Genomic DNA, 16,791 nt, shown 5'->3' with positions numbered 1-16,791 from the left:
TACGAACAAAGGTTGATTTACCAACAATTTACCATCAGCACTATTTACGTCTTGACACATAACTTTATCCTAATAGTGCTACCTATTGATCTTAACTCTACCCGACCCCCAAAAACCCCCAATGTACCTACCCGACTAGATTGCTAATTTTATGTATAACTACATATAGGTTAACATTTTTATCGTTTTATTTATATTGATAAAATTTCCATTTGCGTATTTTTTTCAAAATACATTTTATCAGAGACATACTTAGAAGTAGCTGGGAGTCAGTAGGTGGCAGTGTAAGATAGTGGAACGTAACCTAAATGTAGTTTCCATTCACAGCTAGAAAACATTAATACCTTTTTTACACTTATCTGATATGATTTAGATTTAAATTATGTCAGTCGTACATCTGGAAACAATATACTGTTCATATTGAATGACAGTATTTTTCTTTATTTTTACACAAATAAGCTAAAGGATAGAGTAATTCAAATAATGCAAATACATTTTATGAGTCTGTGATGGATCATTTTAATGCCTGTGTGTGTGTGTGTGTGTGTGTGTGTGTGTGTGTGTGTGTGTGTGTGTGTGTGTGTGTGTGTACTGCTTCACGTTCTTGCCAATACATGACTGCTGCATAAAACCACCTACATCTTTATTAGTAAATTTGACATTCAATAGCTTTTACATCAGATAGCTTAGGTTCAAGTCACATAATAAGGGGAACAAAACAAGTAATAAATAGACAAATTTAAGAACACTGAATCTCACAATGGGTATGAATTTAGAATATAAGCAAAAGCTCTGCCTTTACTTTGTCTCACCAAGGTAATATTTACAAAGTTCTTTGGGCTAATAATTGTATAGCAATGTCCCTACTAATAGGACATAAAATATATTTGCACAACAGCTTATATACTATGATTCCCAGAATGTATAGGAATCATTTGAAAATAGTGTATGCATGACTAAAAATGACTTTTAAGCTGACTATTGCATTTATTCTTTACCTGCTCCACATTCACTAAAATAGCTTCTTTTTATATTATGTGTTTCTCATTGTCTTTTTTCCCCCTTTTTCTTTTGTAAACTGTACAAGGTAGTCTTTTTAAGACAGGTATTTTTTACACCAAGCCTTGACCATCATCATGGTGGAAGGTCCTCGTGGCCTTTAGAATTGTCTTTCACTCACTAGTAAATGAAAGGGTTATGAGTCCAGGTCCACATTCTAAAACTCATCCGCATTTGCAGACTAACATCAACTGAGACAGCCACAGTGTCAGCTTATGTGCTTTCCTCCCTCACCTGCTGTCTTATCTAAGTGCACTGGAAGACAATACAGCATTAAATGTAAATAATCCAGACGGTGTCTTCCCCTTTGTTGTCCGTCCGTCCTTTCTTTTCCCCTTTTGAAATAAATTCCATGCAGATATCTGTTAGATCCGATTGACTGCTGTTTTCTCCGAGCTCTGGAAGGAGCTAATCTCCCAGCGTCTGAACGTGCTCCCCCTCACGTCCATGCGGCCGGTGGTGAGCCGATAGATCTTTCTGAGCACGGCTCGCCGTAGCAAGATGTAAACCCAAGGGTCTAGGATTTGGTTGCAGGTGGCCAGATGCACCCCCACCTTCATCAGGTCCCGATAGTGTGTGTAGTTGTCTGCAGACGGGCTATAGGAGTGTATCACAGACATCAGGCCAAAGATCTACGGGATAACAGATACAGATGGGGTCATTAGACTGCAGTGGACTGTAGAGGACATTCCAAAATCACAGCAGCACACGTGATGGCACCTTGTTGGCAAATGATTGTTTAGACACGATGAAGCTTGAATCTAATAGTAGTAGTCTAGTGGTGCTTGTAAACTTAGGCCCAGTACAAATTTGACAATTTATAGTTATAGTTTATAAAGAACAATGCATTTTAAAGTATGTTTTAAAGTGTGCTTTGAAAATAGACATTTTGTTCCTGAAACAAATATTTTTCATATTTTCTACAAAGTTCTAGAGGACAAACATTTTACCAAGTATCGCTAATGTCTAAATTATTACTAAAGTATTTCCTAACTAAATGTCACCCTTTACTAAATATTATGTATACCTAGAGATAGTAATAAAACATGATAAACATTCTCAGTAGTCATAATTACCAACAGTTATTAGTCACAGTTATGGTTTAAGCCTCAGATTATTTAAATACTATACATAATATAGTTTAGTTCATTCATTGTGTCAAAACAAAGCATTGGGATAGTACTATCAGGCAAGTTAGCACTTAAAAATAAACTAAAATGTCTTTGAATGTGTTGTTACTAAAGAAATTCATACACTTTAGGATAGACAGACACAGAGTGCACATCAATAGGTAAGATTGCATGTCCAAATGTATAATCTCTGCTCACTACTCTTAATCATAGTTCACCCAGTGAAATATCTGCGGTTTAGGAATTCCAGCTTTGAAGATAAACAAACCCATTGCCATAGAAACCAAAACCAACACAACAGAAACTATTTAGGTCTAATCAAAATTCAAACTGTGCTGGTTTGCAACCATCAAAGGAAGGAGATTGTATTGGTAGATTGGTAGGAATTGGAGTAAATTGACCTTTACCATTTATGAGCTGAATGACTACACTGTCATTAGATATTATCTGTGCTCACATTTTCCAACAGAAGAGTCCATCATGTTCATAAATTATAGAAATCCCAGCAGAAGTGTGCACCAAAAGGAGCACTTCAAATCCCCTGTCATGGTCAAATGCCTTTCTGAAATATTTATCAGATGTTAAGGCCACAATTTGCCTAATTTCTGTGAGCTAGAGCGTTAAATACATTAATATGAACTCATGTTACCTTACTTACTAGCAAGCTGATTAAAAGCATACACTGTTTTGCCAGCATATACAAACTGTAATACACTGAAGGTGATCATGTCTGAAGGTACCACCATTAATGTCTTATGTACATATTGCATATATACATTAACACTCTCGTCATTGTGTAGACTCACCAGCAGGGGGCTCCAACAGATACAGGAAGTGACCGTGATCCCTACTAGCTGTACCACCATCTCAATGTCATGTGATTTTGCAGATCTACGGTGACACTTCCTCTTGCGCAGTCGGGCCAGGACCAGGCTTATGCCACTGACCGAGTTACACACCAATGCCACAGCAAGCGAGGCCAGTCCCAAGCATGAAAACAGAAAGACAAAGGCCACATCAGTGCTCGATGTCTCCCCTAATACTTTAATGAAGCACCAGGTCAATGGGTACTGGTAGGTATATTCTCCCAGACTGGCGATGGGCAACAGTGCCACGGCAAGAGCCGCCAGCCAGATCAGCACCACGGCCATCTTGGCACGGGTGGTGGAGACGAGCCGGGCATGGAAGAGAGGCCTGGTGACCCCCAGACATCGCTCGGCCGCCATGGCACAACCCAGGAACAGGGGGCAAAGGCCAAAGAACACCATGCTGCCACCCAGGAACATGCAGATGGTGTCGGCACGTTTGGGCATATTCGGGTCGATGGGGTTCTGGTAGAGGTGCAACACCATGGCTCCAGGGATGACATGTCCCAAAAAGTCGGTGGCTACCAGTGAACTGGCAAATAGGAGGAAGGTGGCCTTGGAGCGACGGCGCAGGCGGGTGTAGGCCTTGGCCAGGATGAAGAGGGCCAGGATGTTAGACAGGATGCCCAGGGTCATGAACAGGCCAGGAGACATGGGCGTTTTAGAAGGGGCCCTCACTGATCTCAGCGTCAGGTTGTCCTTGTGGTCCGAGCTTGCTATCCCCTCCCCTCCTTGGGTCTGGTTGGAGAGGGGCGCTACGGCCGAGGTGATGGATAACATCTCCAGAGTGACAGAGTAGCGCTGGTGCACACAGAACCCCAGTGCTAGAAGAGATGCAGAAAAACAACACAGTTAATTCATATGATCAGTGTTTGATAATGTATGTTTATCCCAAATGCTTCTAAGGCATAAATAGAAAAGATCCAGAAATTATGGACAATAATAATAATATAACAATATTGTAATATTGTTATAATAATAATAACAATAATACAAGTTGTTGATAGTTGCCTCAGTTATGTAACTGTTTAAAGCATGTAGCCCACATGTTTAAATAACATTTACTCGTTCAATATAAAGCCTTTACATCTTCCTCTTCAAATATTAATAATCAAAAAGACTGAACAAACTCTACCACCGCTTGATGTCAAGTGGACATGTATTTTGGAATCTCTAAAAACATGTTCAATAACAGATCATAAGGCTCTTCATGTCTTTACAGACGCCCATATAGTGATATTTACTCTCACGTTTTCTCAATAAATTTGCTCTGGTAAAATTTCAGAAAAATACACTTAAAAAAGATAATTATCATATTTGATTTGACTATAAGAATAGTTTATTGATGACTCATGCCATTCGTTTCCTCTTCCATTATTAATAATTTTAAGCATTTTATGTTGAATGCAAGAGCAGCAAATGTCTTATTATAGGGTACTGCACATAATAATTGGTAAGCATTTCTTGGTAATCCAAATAAACATAATTTAGTCTAAGAGTTAATATAGGTAATACAATTTAATGAAGAAAACCAGTTCCACCCCTATTGAGAAGCATGCGATTTTATTCGCCTACCATTTGATATTTTCCAGTTATGTCATAGCTGATTCTTCACTTTGAATTTTAAACAAAAAGATCTTCCAAAAATGGGAACGAGAGAAAAGACGAAAAAGACGAAAAAGACGAAAAGACGAAAAGAGCTCCAGTACGCTGTTTTAATCCACCGGGCAAAGACCAACTTTTAGAGAAAATTGTAATCCGTTAAACAAAGTAAAATGGTTGTTTGTGAAATTTTGCTCATTATCCCGAAACATTCTCTTTCAGTAGCCCACGACGGAAATGAACATTAAGTGAGCAGCGCTTCAATCGCGTCTTTACGCAGTCGGTACGGAGACGCGCTGCGCGCTGCCGAGTGAACTTCGCGTCCAGTTACTCAGCCCGTTTTTATATGTGGTACCGTGTCCCACAGAAGCAAGACGTCTGAGGTCAAAGCCTGAATTTAACCCCAATGTGTGTTCACTGGTGCCTCATTCAAGAATTTGTGTGTTCCTCGTTGTAAAGACGGACGAAAAAAGAGAAAGAAATCATATTTCATATAGGCTATGCAAATACACTTCACGGTTTAATTTCATTAGTAAAATAGACTTGTGCTGATCTTATGGCTGAACGCCAGCTTGAATTCTTATATTTAGTTGTATAGTTCTCCTTTGAGCGTACACATTAAAAGTGCTGCTTAGTAGCAAAGAGGGCGTGAACTGCTTAGAAAGATCTTCTGTACAGCAGATAGAGAGAAAAAGACTAAACTGAGGGAAAAGGTGTTGGGGAGGTAATGTTTGCTGTAATCGTTTCACCTGCAGCAACACAGTAGAGATTAATACAAATTCTCTCCTGATCATAACCAGTGGCTGAGCCAAAGAGGGGGCAGGGGGGCAATTGCCACCCCTAGTGTCACCCCACTGGAAATGGTAATTTTAAGAGAAAATATGTGTTTTCTTTCGTTCGTCATTTGTATATGGACCCCTCTGATAAAGCCTTGGTCACCCTTTGGCCACTCCTTGAAAAAACGTCTAGCTTCACCACTGATCATAACTACACCTGCATGCAAGTTTTAAGTTCATGTGTTGGACCTGATACTAATTATAATTTTTTTCAGAATGGATTATTCAAAACACATTGTTTAGTCAATAGTTAACATTCATCAGGAATAAGAGATTTGCACCTGAACAATTACATTCATGAGTAAAGACAATAAAACAATAACAGTAAAAAATAAAGACACCATGCTCTCTAATATATGCTTTATGTTCAGTTGTATTTAGTTGCATCGTCTAAAAGTTTGATCCTGAAACCGTGTTTTGTTATCCCAAACCAAAACGTCCTTGATTGCAAAGATCACTAAACTGTGAGTGGACATGTTCAGCCATGATGTCACGTATGACCATGCCCCCCTCTCGTAGCTGTCACTCTGGGTTCCCTCATGTCCGTGTTCCCTGCCTGTTTGTCCCGCCCTGCTCGTTTGTTGCGCTTATTCCTTGTTTGTTGCCACGCCCCAGTGTCATTGCCATCACCTGTCCCTAGTTAGTCTCTATGTATAAAGTCCTGGTATTTCCCCAGTCCAGTATCCGTGATTTTGTCTGCTTTGTGCTTTGTTCATTTTGTTCTATCAGTCGGTTTGTGCTTTCACGTTCGCTGTTTTTCTAGCCCTGTGTTTCCCGTCATCTGTTTGTTCCTGCCTGGTCCGTGAGTCTTCCCTGTTCTCGTCTCGTCATGCCTGTTTCTTGTTCTTGTTCGGACTGCTTGCACGTTATGACCCCTGCCTGTTTTGTCGACTCTGGTTTTGGTATTCCCTGTATTAAATTTCGCTCATCTCTGCATTTGTGTCCGTCTCCTCGCTCCGTGGCGCGAGCCACGTTACACATGAGCGCACCTTTCATATGCAACCATGCATCTCTCTCTCTCTCTGTTCCAGTCCTAACAGAGCTGCTGTTCATAAAGCTCTGCAGAAAGCCGGGCCCTCAACCAAACGTATTATCTTCTCTTCCTTTTATTTATTGGGAAATCAGAATTTTTACTTGGACAAGGATGTAATGGGGTGAAGAATGCCTGTTGCATATGAACAGATAGGAGAGGACAGCACTGAGTACAATTGTGTCTGTGGTGTTTTCAAAGGCTAGTCAAGTCCTGGACGAGAGATCACTGGGGTTTGAATGAGTGAAACCTGGAAATGAGCTAAGATTATTATCTTGTAGACCACCTGTGGAGAAAAAACGGAAGAAATAGGGAACCTTTTGAAAGTGTTTTCAGCTCTAACAAGTTGCAAAAGGAAGATATTGAATTACATGTACTCAACAGACATGAAGATTTTAGTTTGTACAGCTATTGCGACATTTTTCAAACAGGGTTTCATATTCACGCTTAACTAAGTTAAACCAAAGCAAAACACTTTGATTCAGATTTAGATGCGCCAGACCAGTTAAATTAAACAAAGGAATAATCATGAGGAGAAGAGCCACAGATGTATGTTATTCCTAAACTTTCATTTTTGCTTCACCACCAGAAAGCTTTGGGAATTCTGAAAGTGCAAAATACCAACCTCTTAGAATTATTATCGCAATACATCTGTTTCGTGCCGTCACATGGACACTAGATGAGATATGGAGGAAAAGATGGCTACCAGATGTAAATATGTCGTGCCATAAGCCCTACTGCCTACAAAAAAGCCCCAAAATCTAACACCACACATGAATTACACAGCAGGTGTTGTTCAGGTATTTGTGCTGGACACCAAACACAAGAGGCCATGTTTTAACAGCTGTGCAGTTCAGATGCTAGCACTGTCCTGCTACCCGGTCCACCAAGAACAAAAAGACTCAAAAGCACAGCCTTTGGCATCGTCTAGTATTTTCCATCCAAGTTCCTCCTTAGGGAATTTCATGAGTTGTACCTCACAAAAAAATCCTATTGAAAACCTCATCTGTTTGGTCTTCCAAACTGTGTTTTTGCAACCCCATGCATTATTTACAACCTTAACTTTTTTTCTGAAATAATCTGTGTAAACGAATGGCTAATGTAGTGTAACATATGCAGTGCAATGTTTATATTTTGCTATAGTCCTGTGATATGCTTAGAAACGAAGCCATATTGTAGGAAACTGTATATGCTGTATTAAACATGTATTGGTACAAATGCCCTGTCCTCACTGTGAGCTAATAAGGAAGACTGAAAATGTCCTCGCAGCAGGAAGAACTGCAGACTGCCTCTGCCACCTGACAGAGACTATGATGAGACTATGATCTCAGCTCTGTATTGCATTTGAATCCAGAAGTCACTTCTATCCACCTCACTGTATGTCAATTCTGCCCTCTTCACTGCAAGTTATTTTTACATTTATCACTCATCTTATCTTCTTATCTGCTTAGGGTTGCAGTGGTATTGCACTCTTCACTATATAACTACGGCCCTCTAATCTAGTCTTCTTCTCAAATTAGTTTATTTCAGGGTCATGGTAGCCTTTCCCTCACTGTATGTCACTGTTAAAAAATTGAGTTGCTTCAACAATCACTGTTGTAGATATATGTAACATACACAGCTCTCTGTACTTAAACATATGCTAAAATTATTTCCTTCATTTAAAGTCCACTTCATGAGGATTTTTGTCTTATTATTTTTATTATGGATACCATAATGATGTTTAAGTAACACTGAAGAGCTGCACTTAGCCAACACTTCATTCCTCTGCAATGACAGAACAAGCCAGCTTCAGTGAGTGGGGCTGCACTGAACACTGCAGTATTTCTGCTCTCTCAGGACCTACACAACTGGGTGTTTGTGCTTGAGACTTTTTTCATTACTAACCAACTGAAGGTATTTTGAGTGTTCAGATGGTTTAGAAAAATACAACTGGAAAAAAATGTTGTAACGAGAAAGAAAAGAATGATGACATTTCTGTCCCTGTTCCTCTTTTGAGGTATTATGTCAAGCTTGCACAAGACCCGAGTCTAACCTGATATAGATAAATCATCTCCTTGTGGTGGTAAGGCACTTCACCTCAGTGTTTTAATTCTGACCAAAGAAGGTTTGTCTTGCATTCACATTCTAGTATATTCTAAACGCATGCCAGTTTTTATAGGGCTGTTCCTCTTACTTTGGAGAATTGTAGTGATTGTGGCAATGAGTTTATCTGCATTAACTGTGGTAAGTGTGCAGCAGGCCAGAATGCTGTCCTCAGGGGGAGGGATAGATTTCATTTCTGGGGCAGTTAACCTAGCAGAGAAAACACTAGGCAAAATAGATATCTTCTTCACATTTAATGCCAAGATTAGTTTCCAGAAGAATAACCCTAAGAGCTTCCTGTTCAACATGATTCAAAGGTCCTTTCCAGATTGCCTTCACAGTGCAAATCAATCAGGACACAGAGTAGTCATTGTGGTTGAGTCTGAAAGTTTTAATTTGATTATTCTAAAGAAACTGGACCATTTAAATTAGTGTAAGAGAAAATAAATGCAAATACACATTTTACCCTACACTAGTAATGTTGGGTGTTGTTCAAAGCATGATGTCTTTACACATTGCAATAAATTAGCCTGTGTTATGAAGTTAGTTGAGTTATGCAGTTAGTTGAGTTATGCAGATGCAGATGTACGGTGCAGGTTTTGGAGGTTATAAAAATTTTCCAACCGCGTGATTGCAGGCAGCTGCAGGCTAAGCCCTAAGCTCTACTTGGTGGACAAAGCACACACAGAAATGCCTGACCTTCCCTGTTTCTGTTCGTCCAGGTCCTGGGCTCTGGAGGAGAAGCTGAAGTCGATGTTTGGATTGAGATTCCAAGAGGAAATTTTGGGGGGAGGAATGTCAGAACCTTGTGTGTGTCGAAATGTGAACTGAGCATAAAAAATCTGCATTTCTGCTGGAAGCACATTAATAGAGGTGAATGTTTGTCATAGCTAATGTCACAGCTAATGCTGCTGGGTTTCAGTATTTAGACCACTGAGGGAATAACTCTTCTACTCATCCTGTAGTCAACGCAGATAAAGAGCAGCCAGATTCAAAGCAAATAAAGAACAACCAGCAAAGGGAGCTATGAGTATTTGAGAAATGAGGAAAGGGCCAAAAGATGAATTCACAATTTTTCCAGAAGAATTAAAAAACGTAGTGTCTGCGTGACATTAAATGTAAAGATAAGAAGTCTGCCGGCTCTTTTCTCCACTGGGTCAGACTGCCCCAGAACACAGCTGATGAAGTACTGAAGTGCTGAAGTGATGAAGTACTGAAGTGATGAAGTGATGAAGTACTGAAGTGATGAAGTACTGAAGTGATGAAGTGATGAAGTGCTGAAGTGATGAAGTACTGAAGTGATGAAGTGCTGAAGTGATGAAGTGCTGAAGTGCTGAAGTGATGAAGTACTGAAGTGATGAAGTGCTGAAGTGATGAAGTGCTGAAGTGATGAAGTACTGAAGTACTGAAGTGCTGAAGTGATGAAGTACTGAAGTGATGAAGTGCTGAAGTGATGAAGTACTGAAGTGCTGAACTGCTCCTGGCTTCTCGCCTTGCTGATGTGTCGGCATATAGTTCTCTCAGTAGTGGCTTCCGACTGTCATGACGTCTCGCAAACGCAGGAGAGCGTCACACTTCAGAACACAGTTCATATCATAATGGGACATTGGAATGAGGGCAGCACCACTTTTCAGTAATTAGGACTTAATGACACCTCTTCAGTTTTCTTCTTTTCTTTAGGTCTCGCAGCCCCCTTGATAGTCAGAGGGTGGGCACAGGAAGTAATCATCATTGAAGCAAAAGCTGTTGTTCAGATACATTGCTTGTGTACTGGAGCACATAAAAAAGGGCAAAAAGACGTTAAGCAGGAAAGTACAACCAACTACCCTTAAACCATTCAAATGACTTTCTTAAGTGGAAAGTGAGCGTGTCCCTTTTTAAAGCGAGCAGCGTGATGGTGGTGCAGAAGGAGCTAGAGGCGAGGAAACATTCAGAGACTCTCCAGACACGAGATGACTGGCAATGTACAGCAACGATGGCAGGAACCTGTGAACTTAGATAATAGGAGAGAACAAAAGAGGCAAATGAGAAGCAGGTGTGTGTGTGTGTGTGTGTGTGTGTGTGTGTGAGACTGAGTGGTCGTGTCCCTCATGCTGGGTGACTGGAGCACCTTGACAACCAGGTAATGGCCACCATTCCCTGTGCTGGTTCACCACTGCTCAGCTTGAGTGTGTGGGGACGCTCACACTGGGTTTACGTCTACCAGCTCAAAGAACATATCACTGCTGCATATTCAGAAGGATCTGAAGGAAGACTCATATGGAAATACGGTTTGTGATATGGGAATATGGAATTGTGAAGTGAAAGTCAGATACACCTAAACATTCACAACTTCATGCTTACTAACTCAGCAACTACAAAGGAAAAATACAACGGGCTTAATTGAACAACATTTCAATTCAAGGTCAAAGGTCAAAGGTGTAAAGCCTATGACAGAACCTATTATGTTGGGAAGACCACATTCTATTGCATATCATTCTATTGCATCTATTGCATATCATATCACATTCATTGCATATCCCAAATTAAAGGAGGACAGTGAGCAGTAGTCTGAGCTGTAGGACAGTTTCATTGTGAAAGTAAATTCAGCTCCACACCGACCATCGCCTCGATGTACATACAGTGCTACATTTCCCACAACAGTTATTCCTTAAGATGTGTTCAGAGTCCACATTCACTGATGCAGAAAGAGCTACTTTGGACCTGGAGATTCACTTGCATGAAGTACTAATGAAAGGATTTGCCTTCCATAGTTGCAACAAGGGACAAGACACATATTGTCCTTTTCTGTCTCTTTCTGAAGGACAACCTTACATATCTTTCATTTGCTGTTATATATTATGTCAAATGCTGGATACCAGCTGGTGCTGTTCTGTACCAAGCAGCTGTCCAAGGCCAACAAGACACTATACAAGACCCAGCACACAGCGGAGATGAAGAAGAGCTGGTGCAAACAGCCCATCCACGTGTCCGTACTGTCTCCAGGCTCAACCCCCAAGCAGCTGGTAGATAGATGAGTCCTGCCACGCGTGAGTCCTGATAAACATGCCGTCCTTCCACCGAAGCCACCCAACGTGAGTCACTCACGACGAAACGACGGCCAACGTCCAAGCAAGGAGATTAATGAGACGACGTTTGTGTCAGCAGCAGCAGGTCTGCAGAGCTTGGCCTTCACTGGGGGATCGATGGGCAGTTTCTGCAAGGCTGCAATCACTTCAAGCCTCTTCGTACCCAGATCAATCATGTGGTAACGGGTTAGCTGGTAGAAAGAAAATCATTATGGATCTGACTTGAGAATTGCTCTTGTGCTTAGAAACAAATCGTTGTCTGCCTATGCAGTTGTACTGTGACTTGAAAAGTCAACCACTTAAAATGCAGACTGACTGAATAAGGCATGTTTATGAGCCACATTAAAATTCTTCTGTGTTGACTGACATGGTTCACAAAGTTCAGCAAGGGGCAACTGGAAAGACTTTAAACCTTTTGGTACATTTTGTGAATTAGTGGACTATGAGATGTTATTTGTCCCTTTCTAATAGTGTACAAAAACCTTTAAAAACACCATTTATCCAGTTAGAAAGTGAAGAATGACCTACAATATTCCTTCTTTCTAAATGTTCACATGGCAAATTTTCCCATGCACACAACATTCTTGTTCTGTTCAAAGAAAACTTCCCTAGACTGGCAGAATAAGCTGTTTCAATTTATGCTTGACAATCAATTAGTCAGCTTCACCATTACCACAAGCAGGCCTCTTCCGCTAATACAAATACCATTCTCAGGCCCGGCCACGGTCAGTGTATTTTCTAGCTCTTTTCTAGAAGCATTCTCCCTCATCCATCATCATGTCCATCATGACCGTGACACAGGATGTCAAGAAAATGAAATGGGCAACATCCTGAATGAGCTTGCTATTCTCCCAGTAAATATCCTTTTCCTTTACTTGTCAGAGTGAACAATGGACCAGTAGCCAAAGGATAAACTAACTTAATTCTAAGATGAAAATTGTGTTCGACAAACATTTTACCAAACATTATTTTCTTTGCCTTTTTCATCAGTCTGTCTGGTGGGACATAGCACAGCTTAAACTGAAACAGAATTCTTAAACTGAATTGTATTATTCCGTGTTTTGGAAGAATACAATAAATAGTACAGAATGTATGAGATGTGAAACTGCATTTGTGATGGAGACTTAGGATGTTCGAGTACTAGGACAACCATGGGTTCTGGCCACCATGTCAGACATCTGTCTTTCTGGTGTGAAGGTTAGAGCACTTGTTTGCCACATTAATAGCCCATGTTCACGGCCAGGCATTACCGGTGTCAGTAGCTTTTAGTCAGAAGTTGTTTCCTTGTTCTTATATATTTTCACATACATCCGGACTTGAATGAACAGTTCAGTGAACTGAACAAAATATATAATTTGATATTCCTAACAATTCAAGTTCCAATACATCTAATACAATCATTTCAGTTCTTAAGCATATCATGTTTATGGGTTGTATTATCTCTTTATCTCCAGTGGACATGATGAATTGCTTACTGGCACATGTCAACAGTGTTTCATGATGTTAAGACAAATCTCTCGTTCCTGTTTTCTGCTTCCTTCACTGACATGGAGAATACCATTTGAAGAAAAAAGTCTTGCATGAACAACTTTTGTATGAACAAATTTCAAATGTTGGTAGGTCTCTGCGATTGCAAGCAAAAAAATTACATAATAATAATAACAATCTGAAATAAACAACCTGATATGTCAGGAAAATGTTGGGTTTGGGTCACTCTACGTTAATTCTATATTACAAAGGCACTCTCCAAAGTAGTTAGCATAGATGAGCTCCGAGGTCAAAGATTTGTGACATACCTGGAAAATAGCCCAAAGAAAACGGTCTGTGTAGGCTAAGAGCACAGAGTTGCATTCTGAACTGGTCTTCAGTGAGAATAGATTTGCTGAGAACTGCTGAACTAGAAAACTAATGCTGTCTGAAAAACATGAATTTTGAGGTGCAATATGTTTCTTCTCAACAGAAACATATCATAACAGCAATATCATAATATCTGTGGAAACACTACTGTAGCAGGAGCACATAAACAGAGTGTTCTGAGGGACCTCTGGGACCAGGAGGGCTGTAAACATGAACAAATCAGCTCTGTCAGATAATGGAACCCCTTTCCTGTAAATTATTTTCAAAATGATGTGGGCGTCCAGTTTCCCGTTAAAGATACACCCCCCTTCTGTCTCTCCCTAATGCTTGTGCCAGTTGAGCTCCAAAAATATATTGTTCTTCAGAAGAGGCCCTGATATAATTGTACATCACTGCACATAATACGTTTTCATAATCGTAAACCTTCATTCTTGCAGACCTTTTAATGTGGCAGGTGTTGTATGTGGCTACTTTAATGAGGCTAAGTGTGATGAGTTAATTTACTAGTTTATTATTCTTCTGGGGAATACACCTTTTGGAGATGATTAAGAAATCAAAGCATTTTTTCTTTTCATGTTCTTCCCATTTTTTTCATAAAAAATTTTTTTTCATTTTTTTTTTTCATCTATTTTTTATCTCAATCCCAATTGCAGATATTTCTACAGTTTCAACAAACTGGTGATGGACAGGAATTGGGTGTAAATTGTTATAATGTAAACATTGAACCAAACTCAGAAGTTGTGCAAGAATTCATGTCTGTGCCTCTGAATTCATATTATTTATAATGCAATGTGCATGTCTCATTGACAGGATAATATTTATTTATTTATTCAATTTGTTCAGACACATGCTTAATCCTTCATTAGCTACCAAAGTTAAAACTGAAAGGTTTGACAAACGAACAGTCATGCAAAGCAAACAGATTTGCCTTGACATTTTTTTTTCTGTCTACATCAATGTTGTAATGAAGAGTAGCTCAGTGGACTGTTGAACGTCTGTCCAACAGAAAATGTTGCCGCAGCCAATACTATAAAATTTGATATGTGTCTGAATGAGCCATAATGCTCTTCACTTTAAAACTGACCTTACTCAGATGGGATTTCATAGGCGGAATATTTACCAGTGATTGGACAGGAGAGAAACTCTGGAAGCTCTTCAATTAAATACGGTACGGCCTGAGCATACACAGAAAATTACATAGAAGCCCGAGTCATTTGTTGTTTGTGAGTGGTCTCTGTATTACGCATTCTCAGCATTGAGAGAAGCTGAGTGAGTGATTCCTCTGGCTGTATTCTGCACCAAGTCCTGTACTGATAGCAGTCTGAGATGTTCATGCACACAACCCCTGTAAGAAACAGGCCAATCACTCAATCAGTCCATCTGGAGAAAGGGAAATGTTTACACAGAGTGCAACCACTGTTAGTCCCAAAAGACTGACTTCAAATCCACATTACAATTAAAAAGCCAAGTCCTGTAAATGTAAAAGCCACATTGCAATAGTATAGAAACCAAGCTGAAGTTCTTAACCCTGCAAACTGAAAGTCCAGTGCTGTTAAAATGGCATAAATTTATCATCGCTATGACAAACCAAAAATACACCCAAAAGATTCTCACATGCAGGACGTCTGATACTCTTGGTCTCAGGATCAGCTGTTCAACCACGTGCTAGTCCTTTAATGACTCCGCAGAGGTTTCTGATGAAGCAACCCAGCTTCTTCTGTAGTGACGCACACTTGACTCTGATGATGGGGAGAAATATTCACAAATATACAGAAGATGACAGCTTCAATCTCTTCATACCTAAATTATCTTTAGAACTCAAAAATTAGAGAGATTATAGAGGAAGGCTCACTCATTTGCAAAGGTTGAATAAAGCTAAAAAGCATTAAGCTTAAGCACCTTAATGACAACGGAAAAAACAAAGGGAATATTTTTGTTTCCTTTCTTCACTGACAGGGATTTTGGTCTTTGCAACTACAGCTAAGTAGCCTTTAAGAATAATCATATTGGTAAATTAAGAATTAATCAGCTAATTTCCTTCCTTTTTAATTTATTTATCCAGGGCGAGGAAGATGAAGAGAAGGTAACACTGGCCTTCGGCGTGTAAGTGGAGGTCACCGGGGCTGAGGCACACAGGACAGCAATTGTTGGGCCTGACTCTGACTAGAAATTGGCTCAGAAGTAAGTGTACTGTGTCTGGTGGTCATCTTTGCTGCTTCAGCAGGTGAGCTTTATGTCCTTTCCATTTGTCCACTCTACACCTCCTTGGCCTCTCTGCTCCGCCTCCTTGGCCTCTCTGCTCCGCCTCCTTGGCCTCTTTACTCCGCCTCCTTGGCCTCTCTGCTTTGGTGCAGAAGTCTCCTGTACTGCTTGTCAGTGATTACATGACTAGAATACAAAGGCTCTTGAGGGCCCTCCGACAATTATCCAATGTCAGAACCTTTGCAGGCTGAATCAGACCGGCTGCCACCTCTATGTCATATAAACGGACCAAAGTAAGCTGTGCTCTCCTAGCAATGTAATGTCAAATCATAATTTCTAAAGTCATTTGTCTTCTAGGGAAGGACATGGCTAGGCATCCATCCCTATGGAGAGTCTCAGACACTGACTGAATGAACTGAGACAAAGAATTGCTGACCTTCATAAATCAGTCAGGAAATAAATGCCACTCTCTAACATTACTGTGGCGGGCAGGGTGAGCAAAACAAAATGGAAGCGATCATGCCAAGTCTCAGGGAAAGAGGATGGTTTAATAGGAAAAGTGCGCAAACCAAAAACCCGTGACGTTGATCCAAATGAAGGATATAATGACCAGCGGTCAACTGGTACAAAGACAAGACATATATAGACAAACAAACGACCCTCAGGTGAGGCGGATGAGGAAGGCCCACTGGCCATCACCAAACGACCCTCAGGTGAGGCGGATGAGGAAGGCCCACTGGCCATCACCAAACGACCCTCAGGTGAGGCGGATGAGGAAGGCCCACTGGCCATCACCAAATGACCCTCAGGTGAGGCGGATGAGGAAGGCCCACTGGCCATCACCAAACGACCATCAGGTGAGGTGGATGAGGAAGGCCCACTGGCCATCACCAAACGACCATCAGGTGAGGCAGATGAGGAAGGCCCACTGGCCATCACCAAACGACCCTCAGGTGAGGTGGATGAGGAAGACCCACTGGCCATCACCAAAGACTGTGGATGATTGGTAGAGATTTTATCAATATTTTTTAAACAAGCAACTCACCTCAAATATAG

General features: G+C 40.6%; 1 protein-coding gene across 1 annotated transcript; it reads right to left on the bottom strand.

Moving 5' to 3' along the window:
• Nucleotides 1-655: 655 nt before the first annotated feature.
• ptger1b (prostaglandin E receptor 1b (subtype EP1)) lies at nucleotides 656-4,978 on the bottom strand. Its single transcript, XM_076988733.1, has 3 exons — nucleotides 4,631-4,978; nucleotides 2,996-3,879; nucleotides 656-1,691 (listed from the first exon to the last, which is right to left on the bottom strand). The coding sequence occupies exons 2-3, from the start codon at nucleotides 3,833-3,835 to the stop codon at nucleotides 1,425-1,427; spliced, it is 1,107 nt and encodes a 368-aa protein (XP_076844848.1). The 5' UTR covers nucleotides 3,836-3,879; nucleotides 4,631-4,978; the 3' UTR covers nucleotides 656-1,424.
• Between the last annotated feature and the right edge of the window lie 11,813 nt (nucleotides 4,979-16,791).

Source organism: Brachyhypopomus gauderio, unplaced genomic scaffold (assembly GCF_052324685.1).
Source record: "Brachyhypopomus gauderio isolate BG-103 unplaced genomic scaffold, BGAUD_0.2 sc63, whole genome shotgun sequence".
NCBI classification, from domain to species: Eukaryota; Metazoa; Chordata; class Actinopteri; order Gymnotiformes; family Hypopomidae; genus Brachyhypopomus; species Brachyhypopomus gauderio.
Note: the sequence above shows the minus strand (reverse complement) of the source record. Positions and strands in the feature narration are given on the sequence as shown.